This window comes from Anas acuta, chromosome 14 (assembly GCF_963932015.1).
Source record: "Anas acuta chromosome 14, bAnaAcu1.1, whole genome shotgun sequence".
NCBI lineage: Eukaryota > Metazoa > Chordata > Aves > Anseriformes > Anatidae > Anas > Anas acuta.
The window spans coordinates 16136865-16155172 of NC_088992.1; the positions used below are offsets into that span (position 1 = coordinate 16136865).

Here is an 18308-nt window from a genome sequence, read left to right on the forward strand (position 1 = left end):
TATGACCACATTTTCAATGGGCCATACTGTTAAATTTGCTCATTCTGCATACAAAGAATTGGACGCTTACAACATGAAGAACTTTTCCACATTTAAGACAGTTGTTGCTAGTGTATGCCATCTTCCTTTCTTAAATTCCATGTCTAACAGGACTAATTTGCACAAGGTGAAGTCTGTAACACCCAAGTCTTCCAAATCTGTCTCACCAATTTCTGTCTTAAAAGTGACTTATCTGTTTGCTTTGTGTGGAGCTGCAGTTCTACTATTTTCTCTACTACTACCACTTTTTCCTCTGCATTTTACTTCTAAATTGTTCAATAAATGTAATCCATAAGAAAAGATTTATTTTCACTCTTCAGCAAAGGAATTATTCAGGTTTACTTGTGGCACTCTTAGTACCGCAAAACAATGTATATAAAAATCAGAAGTTTAGTTTAAACTTTCATAGATCAGTAAAATTGTGATGGACTACATTTTTACTTCTCTTTTACAATCATCTGTTAGTGTAGGTCTGCATTTAAAATTTTATTTTATTTTTTCCTAAGCATTTCAAAAGAAACTCACAACATAGAAAGAAAATGTGCTACAGTATTACCTTCTTCACAGTTTTCTCCTTTATAGCCAACAGAACAGACACAGTTCCCTTCGATGCAGGAACCGTGACCTCCACACGAGGGATCAATACACTGGCTGATGGGTACATCACATTCTGGACCTTTCCAGCCACTGTAGCATAAGCAGGTTCCTTTAGAGTACTGACCATTGCCACTGCACAGTACCGGGCAGGCAGCTGGGAAATTGAACGGAAGAAAAACAGCATACAGGGTCAGGAAAAAAATCTAAAATTCCTCTAAAGTGCACTAAAAATCCACTTCCAAATACTTAGACATATATATGAGTATCTTAATTTACTGGAAAAAAAAATCAAAGCCAATTTGTAGCAGTTCAGTTCTTCATTTCCCAAAGAAACCATTTCATTACTATATAATAAAGCATGCATGTGTCAGGCATTCTGAGAATACAACTACTGTTCTTTATAACCTATTGGTGATGTCTGGGATAACTGATGAGGCAATGTGAACAGATTTGATTCTGACATTACTCTGCTTTGTTCCATTAGGTAACATCCACTCTTCTCAGATAGCAGAACAGTCCCCACAGCATGTTAGTATATAGCAGAGCGTTTTTTAGCGTAGTGTCCCAAAAATTTATTAGACCCTTTGACTTGTTTTTCCCATATACAGATCATGAACACAGAAATAACGCAAGCTTTCATCAATGCAAATGCATCAATACAAATGCACCTTGCCACCAATATCCCTGCCAAATCTTCTTTACCCATATCCCAGAGAGACTGTTTCTACCCTAGGTGTACTGACAAGAAAGCACCATTAACCCATATCCATCTCTCTTGTATTATTATAAAGACAATTTTTGAGCAAATATACAGAATTCATTTATTCAAATGAAGCCTACAACTAATTAAGGTAGCCAGCAGGTTCTGCATGCTGGGAATCAGAAGTTGTACATATGCAGAACAATGGAAAGAAACAAGTGGCTTACTAAAGCCAGTCACAAATGAATGTTACTCCAAGGCATATCCACACTCCTATATGCCCACATCTCCCATGCAAACATGGCAATTTGTGAATTTACGTGCCTGCCAAAGGCTGAATGTATGGTCACCCACCAGAGAAATGGGAAAAATAACCAAGGAATCACAGAAAATGGAACTAATGAAGTGAATCTTTGATTAGAGGTGAACTTTTACACTCTTCTTTGATGCAGTTTGATAAAGACTAAAAAGTATTTTCCTGTCTTTTCACCCTTCAAAGTAATTAGAAACTAATAGCTACTTCTACAGTACCAAAAATATACTCCAAAGCAACTATTAATCATTAAAAGGTCTTACTGTCCGTCTTGCTTCTATTATCCTTTTAACCTGAATGATCAAGGAGAACCCAAGTAATTGATTTACTACAAAGAAATGTGTAATTGTCCTGTTGCACAACTCCTCCACTGTTCGGTCCTGCAACTCTTATTAATCTTAGCTGTCCCATTGATCTGCTGCAAAAACACATTTCATGATGGATTTTTTCAAGAATTTTCTTTTGTGCAGTGGAAACAAATTGATCAGATAAACATATATACAGACTTGTAACCTTAGATGTTAGCTAAAATTCGGAGTACTGAGAATTATTTCCTTTAAGACCACAAGTTGGTCATATGTCACTTGTATAATCCTTTTTAGCTGATTTTTTTGTACAACAGAGTTACATGTCGAGGTCTGAGAATTATTTTATTTTATTTTATTTTATTTTATTTTATTTTATTTTATTTTATTTTATTTTATTTTATTTTATTTTATTTTATTTTATTTTTTGCTACCCCTTCACTGTCTGAGTACAGTCCTTTGGAAGTAGCATTTTCATTACTGGTATTCTCTCTTACCATGAGTCTTTGTAATCTTGCTTAACTTTTTTCTTCACTCCACAAATGAATACAGATATGAATAAAATATAATTTTCAGCAGCAGCTTTCTGATTTTGGACATGATATATGCTCACAAGTCACATTACTTCATTATATGCAAAAGTTTATGCTAAACTTCTAACTTATGCGTTTTGCAGTTGGTTTCAGAATTAGGCTTACTGAACCAGCTGGACTGAATTTCAATGCAGACAAATATCCATTACGTCCAAACTGCATTGTAGGTCAGCCCGCTTTAAATGTTTTTACATGTCGTCATGTAACACCCTTCCATGATACACCACACACAGAACCAGTAGCACCTTGGATGCCATTTCACTAACTGCTCATTCTGTCTGTGTATATTACATCATGGAGTCTATCTCAGCTCTTCAGCATGCACTGCTTTTCACTGCCTAGAAATGCTAACTGCTGCTACTGCAAAGTCATACAGGTGAGCCATAAAGGAAGGGATCACACTAAGACTGCTTCCACTCCTCAGGTATGAAGACCTGGGGACCCAAACAATTCCATTGACCATAACCCTCCATTTCACCACAATTAAAAAAGTTACTTGTGCAGATGCTGACACCTTTTCCCAAATCAGTGTAAGTAAATAACCACTTCAGTTCTATTCTCTTTACTTGCCATGACATAGAAGATCTGGAGGTGAGTGGTCAGAAGGCAGTTTGTCCTGAAGACCTAGAGTAATCATAATGAGTGCCAAGTTTTGTTGAAACCTTCCACACTCTGACACACTGTAGAGACACTGTTCCTTTTTTTGGACCTTATCTTATGGCAAAAACATTTCTCCCTAGATCTAGGAAGCTCTCAGTTCCTGTATGTGGTGGTGAAGATTGCAGCCCCATTGTTCGAGTCCAACACAGAATGAAGTACTACTGTAAGATGTGTATTCTCTACATGCTTCCAAGCCACTGAACAGACGTAATGGTATTGTTATTAACAGTTGCTCAGGGGGGCTCCTCCAATTGTACTGGGACATGCCAGCATATGGCTTGTGTTTGCCTCTCAGCCTCCTTCACCATGCTGTGATAAAACTGCATGGAAAGAAAAGGTCCTGGAGTGCTAAGCTAATCAGAAGACAGTAAACAGTTTCTACACATAAATCACATTTATTCAAGTAGGTATAAAGACAAAAAGTCAGAGTTGACTTTCAAGCTGGATACAAATGAGGAGCAGCTTTTTTTGGTTTGTTATTTTAGAGGTCAACATGGCACTCATTGCCAAGAAAGGATTTCTGTTCTGCAAACCTCTCCTCTGCAGTCAAAACTCAAATAAAGGCAATAAATCTATTTGAGCAACACAGTTCCCTGCAAGAGGGACTGAGGAGAAATAATTACATTATTAAAAACAAAAAAACAGAACCATCAAGCAGCCTAGATGGGACCACTCTAGACCTAGCTATACAAGGACATGTCAGTCAACTGCCATAAGACTGTTTCTCTCCTTGCCTTGCACCTAAGACTAAATAATCAATTGGCAACTGTGGTCCAGTCAGAGAAATGTATATTTGTTATTTGGAAGACGTTTATTGGAGAGCCATTTTCAGCTCCCACTTTTGATCTAAATTTGCAGGGTTCAGCTTCTGGGACACAGAAATTGGATATCTGGTAGAGCAGAACAAAGATTAACAGATGGTGCCAGGTTGTGGGCTAAAGAGCTCCCACAGAAATATTTATTTATTTTTTTAAAGTGTTCCCTTGGGTTGTTCTGGTCCTTTAGGAATTGAAGTGAAGCTGAAAGCCATGTCACTGCTTTTCATTTCTCTCTTTGTGCTTCTATCAGGTCAGAGGTCTTGCTATGGTCCATAAGACCATTTAGACCCTGTGAAACTTCTCTATTACTTCAAAAATAATCTGTCTGCAGTGATCTGCAGTTGAGGGGTGCATTTCCAAGATGTTAGTGACACAAGAACTGACTCTGGACAAATGAAAGAATCTGTCATTTAACCTTAGGATGAAAATTTATTACAGTTAATATTAAGAAAAGTGACAAGATGTCCTTGGTCAGATTTTGGCACTTTCAAGACTGCCACATCACCAAGATAGCAGGAGAAAGATGTAAATAAGAATGTCAGCATGAGTAGATTATAAGAAGCTGCTTTGTCATTGCTGTAATAAATAGCTCGTCATTAATTTTTCTGCTCTGGGTTTATAGGTTGACCTAAGTGAGGAAAGAGAGAGAGAGAGAGAATCAAGCTACTCTTCTGTAGAAAACCCAGGCAAGCAGGCTAAAATGAGGCTTGCTAGGCCTTTGCTAGGCCATGTTGCTGCAAGATGAGACTTCAGACAGTCAAGACTAATTTTACATTCAGTTTGCCTCAGTCAACGTCCAAACACTTCAGGAGTCATCTGGAGTTCATGCTTTCTAGCAGTGCTTATTTCCCCTACATGTAGGAGATGGGCCCTATTCCAGCACAGGCCTGTCTGTTCACAGCCCGCTGAAGGAACGTAGGTTTGCGTAATGGAACAATCTCATCTCTGTGGGCAAATCATTTGCATAAAGAAACCACATTACACACCAGCACTTTCTAAAGTGGGTAGAGGTGTTAGGAATACTTACGCAGCATTCAAGTAAGTTACGCACTAGGTATATCTACTGAGTGAAGTTCAAATAAGCGCAACAGCTATTAAACTGCTGAATGTGGCTTCAATGATGTGATTCTGCTCTTTACCAGTACTTGAACAAAAGCAGACTGGGTTCTTTACATGGGTCTCAGCTGATCAGATTACAGATAGCAGATACTACAGATCTTCGAGTCCTGTGGGTTGCCCACTTGAAGAGCACGGATTGGACAGGGACAGTCAGCCAAACATCTCCCTAAAAGTTTTCTCTCTCAGTTTTCTCTGGCAAGTTATTTTGGACTTATGTTGTTAATATTCCCTGATGGATGAGAAAAGATGGTTTGATAACAGCCTGTTACACATGGATTAGGGGGGAGATGGTGAGTGATAATGCCCAAATGGTCTGGCATCAAAAGCCACCATTTTCTCCAGTGACACTTACTACAAGTATCCCAGCTGCAGTCTGTGTACACACTCCTTTCACCCACCCTTATGTTATTCACACATACATACTCACCAAAGCTGTTCTTCTAGAGCATGACAAGACCAGTAAAGGATATCTGAGGAGTCAAACTCTTGGAGGCAGTTGCAGAACTTGGTTTAGTTACACAGCTGCTTGGTTGAGAGGCCTTCCCCTGATACTTGAAGCTCCAAACAGGTTTGAAGGCAGAGTTCTGGCTTGGTTCCTCTTGCTGGAGAGCAAACATTACCCTAGTGCAGAGAGAGTTCTGTACCACTAGGACCTAGGGTGTCAGTTCTTCTACTGCAGCTTTCTTTCAGTTCTTCCTCATAAAATAGACAAATCAGTATACTTTTCTTGAAATTATTTGAGTTTCTGGGCACACAAACACGCAGACTTGAAAGGTTTTAGAACTTGTATCTGAACTGCTTCTCTGTCCTGGACTAGGTTATAAGCTCTTATAATGCTCATATTTTGCAAGCAGCTCAGATTTACATCCAAAAGTATTTTTTTCAAGCAGGGCGTTAAGAAAGTCAGCTTCTTTTGTGCCACCTACAGGCTATTCAAAGCCAACAAGCTGTCAGGAATCACCCCATATCAAGTCAAAACTTTTCAACATATGTACCACAGAAATTTGTGGTGAGATGCTCATGGCAGGTTGGTGAGGAGAGTCACTGGTATCAATGGACAAATGATTACATCAAGCCTAATGGGGTATTGTTCGAGTAAGGATTAGAATGGTTGTGTCCATAATGCTTGTAAGCCCTGATCTTACATACAAACCAGATTCTTCCTACCATAAGCTCATATACATAAAAGATGAGCTTGACTGTGTATTTACAATGTAAGCAGTAAGGAGAATTGGGACAGAGTGTTGAAGTGCAAGTTTAAGGCTATACTAACAGAACACTTAGCCACAGTCTAAAATCCCTTACATCTTAAACATGAATAACTGTTTCATCAATCAGTTTGAGCAAGGTTATCCGAAAAGATGAAACTCATGGAAGAATATTCCCCGATTCAATACATATTTAGACAAACTCATGAAAGGAAAATCTAAAGAGTCTACTATCCACAAAGAGACAACCATCTGCTGTAGGAAGTCCTACCACCCATTAGCTGTAGAATCAAATGAATTTACTGGAGAAGCATCAAAAACAGGTACAATTTTTACTCTTGACTATACATTGTATGCCACCATCTGAACTAGAGTCCTAGGTAAAAGGGATCTTGTCCTGAGCCATTGCAACTTTATTTCTGTATAATATAAATGCGATACTAACAAACACACTCAGGAAAAAACAAACCAAAGCCAGCCACCACAAACAGCATTCTGAAGACACTTTGTAGAGTCTTATGTAAGATAAGCTTATACACCCTTGTTGAACTGTACAGAGCTTTGTTAGACCTAAGTGAAATAAGGCTTGTTAGTATATGTAGATGATCCTGTTTTAGGAGGAAGAAGTGAGTTTCTGCTAAAGATCATGTGTTTATTATTATACTTTACAAACCTTGTTTCGAATGCTTGTGTTGTGCTACTTCAGGAAACTATGAAAAATTCAAAAGACTGTTTCTTCTTTAAGGTTCACTTAAAAGTGAGTGCATTTGCAGATACAAATTACAATTGCAGATACAAATTACAAAAGAAGGGATATATACATAAGGCCACAGAATGAAGAGCAGTTCAATATTTTTTCAATTATTTCATTATTGTGAACTTCAGTCATGCTGAAATGGTCTTAAGAACAGTGGGAATAAGCAAGGTCTAGAACAACTTTTAGGTTACTCTAGGAATTTCTGCTCTTACAAGTAGAAGCTGGTTGGAAGTCAGTTTGTACAAATTCACCCAGGAGGAGAAGAATGAACACACAACTATTAATGACGTTATATATGCTTTATTAGCTACTTCACAAGCCTGTTGACTACAGAACACACAAACAAAACTGAGATTATTTAATTGTATTATTACTCTATGCTTGCTGGTCAGAGTTAGGAAGAAATGCACAGCTTTTCATAGCAGTCATGCCCTGCAATCCTTACCTCAGTTGCCCAAACCTGAGCCTTACCATGCTCCCTTGTCTAGCTCTGTCAAACTGCACATTAGCAAGCAAGAACGAGATTCACAGAAGAATTTCCAGAAGGACAAAAAACCCATCAGGTGTGTCAAATCTCTGACATTCAGAAACCATTTGGGGAAAGCAGCACACGCTGACTTAAGCACTAAAGTATGGATGCTTTAATTAATCCGGGGTGAATTTAATTGCTTTAGTTAAGTGGAAATCGGGTTAAAAATGATGCAGAGCATGCTGGGGTGTGTTAAAAACATGACATATGAGTTGGATGAATCGATAAATTAAAAGTGCACAGATGTTTTAATTAAACCCAGGAAAGTTAACGAAGATCGCTAGAGACTTTTAAGCCTATGATTAATTCAATTCATTTCAAATACCTGTAGAGATATGGGGATGCCTCCATTTTGAGAGTTATAGAAGTTCTCAATCGATAAGTACTTAAGCTGTTCTACAAAAAAAAAATGGCAGGATTTTTACAGAAGTGACTGAACAGTATTAATTGTACAATGAATATTTACATTCTTCTGAACAATCAGCAAACTTTTTGCTAAAATTTATCAAAAAGTTCAGTTTTTCTCACTACCTTCAGTGTGTGACCTTATATGTCAAAGATAACATTTGCTGTACCATCCTGTACCATTCCACACAGTATCTATTTCCATTAGATAACTGCTTTGTTTACAATTATTATTAAAAATCTGTGTAAGAAATATGAATGTATCTTACCACATTATCTAGCAGAATACTGATAATCTGAACTTTTATGTTCTGACTAGCAATTTCCACAATCACAGCAAATTTTGGCATTATCAAATTGGGACTAGCCACTTGGTACAGGATATTTTTTCTTTACAAATAGCATGATATTTTTAATAACAATGTAGTCTGTAAGAATGGCAAAAATAAAAATTAAGCAGGTGTCAGATATATTTGATGTAATTCACCGGTGGGCTGAAAGGACTGAAGCTCCATTACTGCTAGCATGAAGATGAGCTTAGTCAACCTACCTACCCATAAACAAAGATCTAATTCTTAGTTCTCTAAAGACACTGGAGTCCTGAGGGGGAAGAGAATAAGAGAACTGTGTGCTCTCACTAGAAAAGTCACAGAACAAACTACAAATTGGAGAGAGAGAGAGAGAGAGAAAGAAAGATGGAATGTCCTGAATGTAAATGGAATGTCCTGAAAATACTGCCCTGCAATCTAAAAATCTCATTCTTTGGAAACTAGTAACACAGAATCAGAGCTGTGAACATCCTGCTTTAGATATAAGCAGTGAGCTTGACAGAACTACAATAATACATAGAGATAAATGCTACTTTCTACCAACAGATGGAAATAAACAGATGCTGAAATAGACTACTGTCATAGACTAGCATGTAGATCTTCATTTGTATGTTTTGATAACTTTGTCAATGGAAAAACTGAGGAGAAGGGAAAACTAAATTATCTCAGATGTTTCAGTAGCTATCTCAGCGGAAAGAGTCAGTGAGGAATGAAAAAGATGATGTTTCAAGCTTTCAAAAGGCAGCAGCAAGGACAACCACTGAGTACCAAAATCATCCTTCCAAACATATATGTTGTCATTCCTAACAGAGGAAGCACGAACAGCATGAAGTCATTTATACATACAGAAAGAGACGTGAAATATTTCTTGCAGTATTTTTGATTAGAGTTTACAACATCAACAGTGAAATAATCTGTCCTTTTCATATTTCTGTGGTTTTGTTATGACTAAATAGCAGTTCAGTAAAGGTAGGATTGCACCCAGAGGTTGAGATAATCAGCATGTTTAAAATCCAGACTGCTTTGGTCCCATTTTAGTTACTACTATTTGCATTATTAAATTGACCAGAAAGGATTTAAATCATAACATGATTAATTACATAGCTCTATATTGGCTGCAGATATTTAAGTATTTTGCTACATCTGAGTTAGAAACTTTATTCATTTATTTGAGAAAGAAAATGGGGATGACAGCTAACTGAACTCCATCTCACCCCAACAGGGTCTAAATATAGGAAAAGATCTAAATTACAGGTTCAAGACTGGATACAATACAGATATGAACATACCCCAAAGTCATGCAAGCTGGAATTGGAAGCTGTGACTCAGGGCCATGTCTGTTCTTCAGGGACAGAGAGTACATAAGCATCTCCTAACAGCTGTATTTCCATAATATGATTTGCAATACTACTTGATTGTAGCTGCTTCAATGACATTTACCATTATCAAAAGGACTCCAAGATGATGCCAACACAAGTGCAAAGACAAACTCTTCAAACTTAATGAAATAAACAAATATCAATACAAGTCCATGGAGACAAAACGATCTTAAAACAAAAGGTAGACTGCAACACAATCAAATAAGCTAACCAATTAAACACAAAAACAAATTACAAAGCATACATCTTCATGAGCACAGCTCAGCTCAGCCAGGCATGGTCAGAGCAGAGAGATTCTTAGCCTCTAATGGAAGTAGTACAGGATTGGAAGAAAGATTTTTGGCTTGCTGGAAACTAAGCTTCACAATGGTATGTGTTCCGCATGTATTTGTACGCTTGTGCACCTCCTTGCTGCTCTGGGAGCCTTTTGAAATATTCTATTTATTGGAATATGATTGAAACAGAAAATATTTGCGCAAATAGATGTGCTGTTGCTGCACATGTATAAGAAAGCAAGAAAGATAAAGTGAAGCAGCCGATAATAGAGTGGGTTTTGAAAGCCACAGTGAGAGATCAAATGAACATACCTATCTTTTAATAAGTATGAAAATATTATTATAATGCTTCTGAAAGAAAATTCATTAACAGGATTTTACTGTGTTCCCATACAGTTTCAATAGTGGACATGGGCAATACAAACTTCATTATCATACTAAGCCAATAAAACTTTGTTCCAGATTTTAGGCCTTGGCTACAATATCGCTTGTAGCTCTGTCTTTGGTCTCTGAATTTCTACAAGTTGGGTAATGAGTGATCATATAAAGAAGCATTAGCACTCACTGAAATCAGAGTCATAGTTACTTGGATGCACGCTTTTAAACTATTTTCCTATTGTATTTTGTCCAGAAGTGACATTAGCAACCTGAGTTATTTCCTACCTTTTTCACTACTGAATTCCTCAGCGTTCCTTATTCTTTTTTTCATCCTTTTACCTTGCTCTCTGTTTTTTTCTCCTATGGAAGTTGGTCTACCATCTTAACTGTGACACCATCCTGCAACTTCATTGGAAAGCAGGCCCATATAAAATGTGAAGTTCATTTATTGCAATGTGAATTTACAAAGATATAAAAGGGCAATACAGTACACCAGCACAAATTTGGTGATATAAATACTGGCAGTTTAATATGAAATATAAACGCTAATAAATTCTCTATATTAGATGCAGGTACTGGGTATATTAAACAACATTAAATAAGTATCTTAACAATTTTTAAAGCATTTTGACTGCCCTGCAAAGCTATAACAAACAGAAAAAGAATGCACTTCTAAACACCTGGAGCATCCCAACTTGAAATGATTTGGGACCAGTTCTTCTCCAGATAAAATCTTAGTAACACAAAATTCAAGGCTGGATTCAGCAGAAGCCATAAGAGCTTTCAGAACAATAAGAAGTTAATATTTCGCATGTTAAAAAAAGTATTTTTTTTTTTGAAAACTCTGTTTTCTGTAATATTCCTAAGATAAAAGTATCTTCTGAGTCCTATTTCCACTTTCTTAACATTCCCTCACAAAGGATGCAAAGGATACAACGCAGCACTTCCTAGCCCTACACAGGGAGCAATCTGTGTACTTCTGTAGCCATTCTGCTACTGTATATCAAATGTCTAGCAAACATTTGCTAAGCCTCACATTTAAACTACAAGTACTATAGAAGGGACAGATACACGTTCCTAAAAACTAATGAAATACCTCAAACCCCTTTTGGAGTCACAACCATCACCATCACAAAGGATTCAGCCTGGGACCCCTTCTATTTGTTGCTCCTGTTTAAATTACCAATTAGAAAGTGTCAGAGTGGTGGATTTTGTGCTGGCTCCACTTGTCTGCCTGAACCTGGATCGGAGCTACCATACTATTTCATGCAGGCAAGCTAGCAGCTGATAGATGGCAATGACTGTCAATCATTGTCAAAAAAGGTTGTGTCCATTTATTTACTCTGTAATTCTTTTAGGCACAGTTAACTGCACACACCTCTTCTCAGAGCATATTGTGGTTATGTAAAACTATGAAACTGAGGGCATACAGGACAAGCACTGCCCTCTACACAGAACTCATTGGAAGGCAACCAAGAATATAATCAGTACGCCTGAAATGAAAAATGTCTGCTAATAAAAGGTGAGACTGGGAAAAGGATAAGGAAATTTATAACAAAGGCATTTTAAGGTACTGAGCCAAAGAGGTGGGAATTGCTGGAGAGGAACACTGCCAAAGACAGCCTTGTCTCAGCATCAAAATGATGCCTCCACCCACTGCGAGGGGGAGATGTGAGTGACAGGCCAGAGCTGCTGCAGCAGCAGCAGCACATCCGTAAGTTGGCACACACAGACACACACAGAGAAAACAAAAACTAACCCACCCAGAAACAGATACTGAGAAAGAAGCTGAACAATTTGGATTTTGTCAGCCGCAAGAAAGGATGTGAGGTATGTGTGGGTGACAAGTCATGCAGGCATTATTTCCAAAGAAAAGAACAATTAATTGTTTATTTATTTTTTACTTGTGCAACGCAAGTGAAGAGACACGCTAGGATTATGAACACAAGGAATGTTTGCCAATAAAGTTATTTCTCTAATTTCTGTTTTCTCTCTAACCGACTACTTCTCTGCCCTCCCCTGCACTCAGTCTGTCAGAGCGGACAGTACCATCATTCGATTCTCCCTGCCACTCAGGTTCATAATCTGGGTGTTATTTTTGATTCATCGGTTCCCTTGCCTCTCAGCCAAATTTTGACAAAGTCCTACAGATTTCATCTGCATCATATCTGTTTGTCAGAATTTTGGCCTTAGCTTTCAGCAAATAAAATCCACATCAAACAAAAACCTTTTTCTCCATCATGGATAAATTCAGTCTTCTACGCTCACGTCTGTGTTTAACACTGCTGCATAAACCCCATTAATTTAGCCTTTAGCCCTGTGACTCCTCTTTCCCAGTCCTGTTCCAGGTTTCTCCTCTTATCACAAGGAACAGAAATGCCATGTCCCAGCTTTGTCTGTAGGTTTCTTTTGCCCCAGATTGCTCGCTGCTAGAATCTGACTTCCACCTCTTTGGGACCTACAATGCTGCCACCACTCGTTTTGAAAGCTAAAGCTCAAAACAGCTCTTTCCTATGCTCTGCCTCCTTTGGAGGCACCATCTTGCCTGGATTACCTCATGATATTAGGTACTTGACCCGTTACCACCCTTTAAAACTCCCTTTTTTACCACAGCATTCCCCCGAACTAACAACAGTTACAATGCTCTTATGTTTATAACACCACCTACACCATTTGTTTCCTTGTATCTCCACATATGTCAATTAGTTCCCATTTATTCCCTTTTAACTTGCATTGACGTGGTAAATTCTTGGAGGTAGACACTACTTTAATCTATTGCTTTTATAACACTAACCACGATGGATTAGTTTGAAGGAGCACCACAATCTACGCATAAACACTTCTGTGAAGCAAAATGGCATTCTTCATACATGATTGTTCCTCTCCCTCTTTTCTCTGACAAACCAAACCTTATGGGTACCATCACATTTAATCCAACCTACCTTTCTTCTCTATGATCTTTTATTCCAAAACTTTGCAGTGGTTCCCTTGAATAATGCACCCCCATTCGCCCTGAGGGCCCGAAGTGCTGCCTGACCAGGGGTCCCACGTTTTCTGTCAGGCCACGTGCAGGACAGGCAAACCAGAGGGGCTATGCAAGACAAGCTCTCACCTTTCCCTTCAAAGTCCAGTGACCTTCTGCTTTCTTGCACTATTTTCAGCTCCTATAATTTCTAGCCAAGTGATGAAGACAAATACTGTTTCCCTTAAACACACAGAGAGAAAATACTGTCTGCTACACATTATCAGCATGTGTCTGCTGCGTGCTCTGCAACAATGATCCGAGTATGGAATTATTCAGAAAAATGCACTCTGCAGTTCATGTTTTCCCCATTGTGAGCTCTTCCAGAACCTCATGCCATCGGACATTCATTCTGGACATGGTACTAAGAATAGTTTCAAGCAGCGTATCCACTAAAAAAAAATAAAAATCCTTTATGCACTTAAGGATTTTATCGCCCAAGCAGTAAGGCTCTGAATAACCTCAGAGCAAAAACAGTTCCAAACAACTGAAATTTGCATGAGAAAATTCTGCTGTAGCAGCTGAGAGGAAGAAAACATTGCTTTTTCTAACAATTATACCTTACTTACCTAATAATTGAAGACTTCTAATATTTTTATACAGAGATTAACAGTACACACATAACAAAGAAGATGACAATAGTGGGAACTCTTATCATGGTGTGGGCAATCATCAGAAACAGCAAATCCATTAAAATAAATTTTAAAAAAGACTACACTTTACAGCTTAGCAACTATTTCAAACTAAATAGATGTTGCAAAAGAAATAAAAAGAAATTTTAAAAACCTACCCTTCTTTTTATACTTATTAAAGTGGCGCCGTCCTTTGCCAGTAAGCCAAAAACAAACAGAATGAAAATAAAATAATGAAAAACCCACACAAGGAGAACAGGAAAAGAAACTGAGTATAACATAAATCTGAATCATTAGAGTTAAAAGAAGATTAAAGAGTCAACTGATCAAACAAGGTTTCAAAAATCTAAAAGCCTTGAATCTATTTAGATTAAAATATTAAACATGTTTCTTTTTGCATCACATAATTAACTAACAGTATCTGCTAAATGGCAACTGACAAGCTACTTAACTCATATTTTTCCTTCTTTTACAAATCAGACACCATTTCTTAACAGGCTATGCTCATTGTATCAACGGAGAAATCCCATGCCATGGTACATTGTTTCACCTTTTCAGTTTTGCTAAATATGGTTATGATGCAAAACTAGTATTTTAAAATACAAAATCAAAAGTGGCTCTGAGCACATTTTCAAAACAGTATATGCTAGTGTCTTTGGAAGTATTTTTGTTAATGGAAGGGAAGAGTTACATACCCTCCGAAATACCATGAGATGAAATCAAATTACAGCCAAATCAGAGTCACTTCTGGGAACCCAACTCCTTGCAACACTGAACTCTACAAATGGTGAAAAGCAGGACATGATGAAGGATTCCTGCCTGCAGATTTACCACAAGACTGCGCAATTACAAGACCAAAATATTACCAGACATAAACACTGGGAACACTAAGAAGGACATCTTGATATACTTGTGTGGGTATGTCATGGAAGTCACAGAAAAACAGAGATGTATATAAAAAAGTGGCAACACAAAACTAACAATCATAGCTGCAAGCCCAATTCTTTAATCAATCCTTGGTCTTAGCATCCCTTCTTATCAATGACTTCTATAGCTATTTCTGCACAGGAGGTTACTCACAGTGCAGTTCAATTCCAAGCAAATTTTCCACTGACTTTAACCATGCACTCTTTCTTTATCAGGATACATCTCTACCCATAGAGTTATCTTTTGATTATGAGATTTTCCTTTTCTTTAAATGCCATATTTTAACCACATGAGATTAAAACATATTACCTTTCTTGTGTGTTAGATGAAATTCTTAATTAGGTTAAACTCCACATGATTTCAAAGTGAATCCTGTCTGAGCAAGAATGAAGTAAATCTGTTGAGACTGGCTACCTGAGAATAACTTATTTCCACAGATAAGGGTGAGAATTAAAGCTCCAAGTATTTGGCGGGAGCATTTGGCAGGGTGAAATGTCCTCTAGTTCAATCAAGGCATGAAAGTGTATTTTAGCCCATGCGTTGGGCCAAAAGTTCAGCTCTTTCTAATCATTTTCATGGTACTTTCCTGGAGCTAATGGATCTCAAGCCCAATCTGTGCTCTCTCATATATTTCCTTCATTTGAAGCTTTCAGAACTACATGGATCAAGTAAAGTAACAGAAGGAGTACCCGTGCACTGGAGTACCTGTGCACTGTCTGTGAAGTGAGCAGATGATTCCCCTCAAGATTCACTGCCTCTGATACCCTCAAAATCATCCTTGCAAACAGTGATTTAATAGTATGAAGGATCACACCTCACATCTCTCAAGCTTGGGTTTCACCCAGCATGAAGTTCTCAGGCTACTCTGTTATTGCATGAATCAAGTTCTGTGAGATATGTGAGGAGCTTGCTCACTTCTTCTCCGCATTTCCCTATTTGAATCTTGCCTTGCATTATTTTACAGTGGAGAACTGAGGTATTGAAAGATGTGTTGCTAGGGAAATAATAATAATAATAAAAAAAATCAGATGGAAAGAAAAATAATTATCTTTCCATGCATGTGACAGTTTAAATAGAAACTTAACATTACAGTAAATATATAGTAAATGAGTCCAAACATCTAATATGCTGGAATAGATTTAATTTCTATCTCATTTTATTGTGTTTTATCATTCTTTCAATCCCCAATTTTGATTGCTATCTCCTGAAACTGCTCTCACATGTAATCAGCATTCAAGTAAGCTGAAAAACCTGTGGCCATGGGTAACAGTGCCCATGACATTGGTGAGGCACACTGCCTTTACACGCTAACTCAGCCCCATGCTTCTGGGTATGTCTTACAGTGTCTTAAGATGTGCAGCTCTGTGCTTGTATATATACATGAGAATTCTGCCAATATACGCATTTTATCATTTTATGTAGTTTTTCAAGCTTCTTCGTTCTTTAGAAATACTATGATGTTTGACAAAGAAACGGTAAGACAGGTGAAAGAAGCTTCCACAAAACCTACTTTTGATGGTAGAGAGACAACATACAAAGGACAAGGCAGGAAGCAGAGGGAAATTTCTCAGGGGCCGTTAGAAGCCTGACAGAGTTTGACAAGTACCCTATTAAAAGGTATCTGATGTAGCCTGAACAGACTATTTCCTAGCACAAAGACAGAATACAGCGTTACATAGAGGTTCAGTACACAATGCAGGATTGCTCCACAACTCAAAATGCAAATGAGCTGATTTAATGGCCATGTATGTGTAAAGAGTGGCAGTGAAGCACACAGTCATTACATGCATACTTTCACAGGTTAACACCACAGAAATGCATATAGCTGTCAGGGTGTATTTATAGCACACATTATCACACCGTTTCCTTTGTGATATACAGATGTCTTCTCTATATATTTGCCAACCATCATAATTTCTCATGTAATCAAACAACATGCACTCTTTATTTGAAGCAGTCTTTCAATTGAGTAGGGCTAGTGCTGAGATCACATTACCTTCCCATGGCCCTTGGAATCTCTTTATTTTTTCCCCTACTGGGACACTTCTAGGAGCCAAATACAGAGATACAAAATAGAATGACTCTCCAGTATGGGTCTAGCAGCTATTCAAGGAGCACTTGGTAGCCAGGCACAGGTATGGTGGGTCCCACCCTGCTACACCAATGAAAGAGGTGGGGCCACAATGAACTGTCCTCAGAACTGGATCATGATCTAAGAAAAAATGAGCACCTTTCTAAGGCCCTTCAAGGCATTTTAACAGCTTTCAAATGCCATACTCTTGGAACACTAACAACTCTATCCCTGTGGAAAACAACTGTAAACAAGTAATAACTATAAGGGGCCTAAACCTCACATAAACTAAGGAAACAAATTGCAAAATGTTATAACTGTGCTCAGGAACATCTGGGAATTCAAGCAAGTCATTGATTTTAGACACCATATGTACTACTAGCTGTATAAACTAAAAAGGTCTTCCTTTATGAATCTTCCCTCTATGACAGCTATCCCAAACTCTCTGAAAAAAATTGTAAACACATACTGCCAATCCACAGACGTCTTTTGAAGTTCTGTTAAATCCTTGATAATCACAAATCTCTGAGTTTTAGTAGTTAAAATTTACAATCAAAACTCAATATAAGGTATATTTTAAGACTCTGCCAAGTCCTACTTACTTGCCTAAATAAAAGGTGAACTTCCTTTGGTGAGGAGCAATTGCATATGCAAGAAACCTACTATGAACTAGAAGCGTGGCTTAGCCAAGACAGAATATATATTACACTCTATTAACGAGATAATCAGTCTTTTATTACAGACCAATTCATGCTTATCAGAAAGCATTGATAATACATCCACTTTTACAGAAAATAAGTCTTTTCTGCCACTTCTGCCTTCTACATTTGACAAAAAAGTTGTAGCTAGGCAAGCACATCAGCAATGTGGCAATATTTCCACCTGATCATATTTAACTAAGAAAAAAAAGCGTATTGATCTACTTGAACCTAGCTTGGACCCATGCTAACTAGCAGGTGCTGTAGATCCATACATCTCAAACTCACGCTGTGGTTATTTGTAAACACAAAGAAAACAATACCTTTAGCACAATCTGCTCCGTGAAATCCTGGAAAACAGTGGCAGACACCAGATACACATTCACCATTCCCATGACAATTGCGCGGACAGTCTTGCACTGAATCTGAAATACAAGCATCACGGGTACATTAGTTGGCTCCTAGGTTGCAAGTTATTTGCCTAGTTTTTCTTTAATTTTGTCTTCAATATTTGTAAGAACAACAGCTAATATTATTAACGCCACAGAGTTCAG

At 37.8% G+C, this 18308-nt stretch overlaps 1 protein-coding gene across 15 annotated transcripts in view; it reads right to left on the bottom strand.

Annotated features, from left to right (window-relative positions):
• Positions 1-18308, bottom strand: part of TENM2 (teneurin transmembrane protein 2) — a 1136432-nt gene that overhangs the window by 83929 nt on the left and 1034195 nt on the right. For 8 of the 15 annotated variants that reach the window (XM_068697798.1, XM_068697795.1, XM_068697797.1 and 5 more), the window contains 2 exons: positions 18078-18179; positions 596-790 (listed from right to left, as the gene is read on the bottom strand). In XM_068697798.1, the coding sequence (XP_068553899.1) occupies positions 596-790; positions 18078-18179 (297 nt within the window). Of the gene's footprint in view, positions 1-595; positions 791-14216; positions 14250-18077; positions 18180-18308 lie in introns of all 15 variants that reach the window. The other 7 variants (XM_068697790.1, XM_068697788.1, XM_068697789.1 and 4 more) reach the window with 1 other exon arrangement.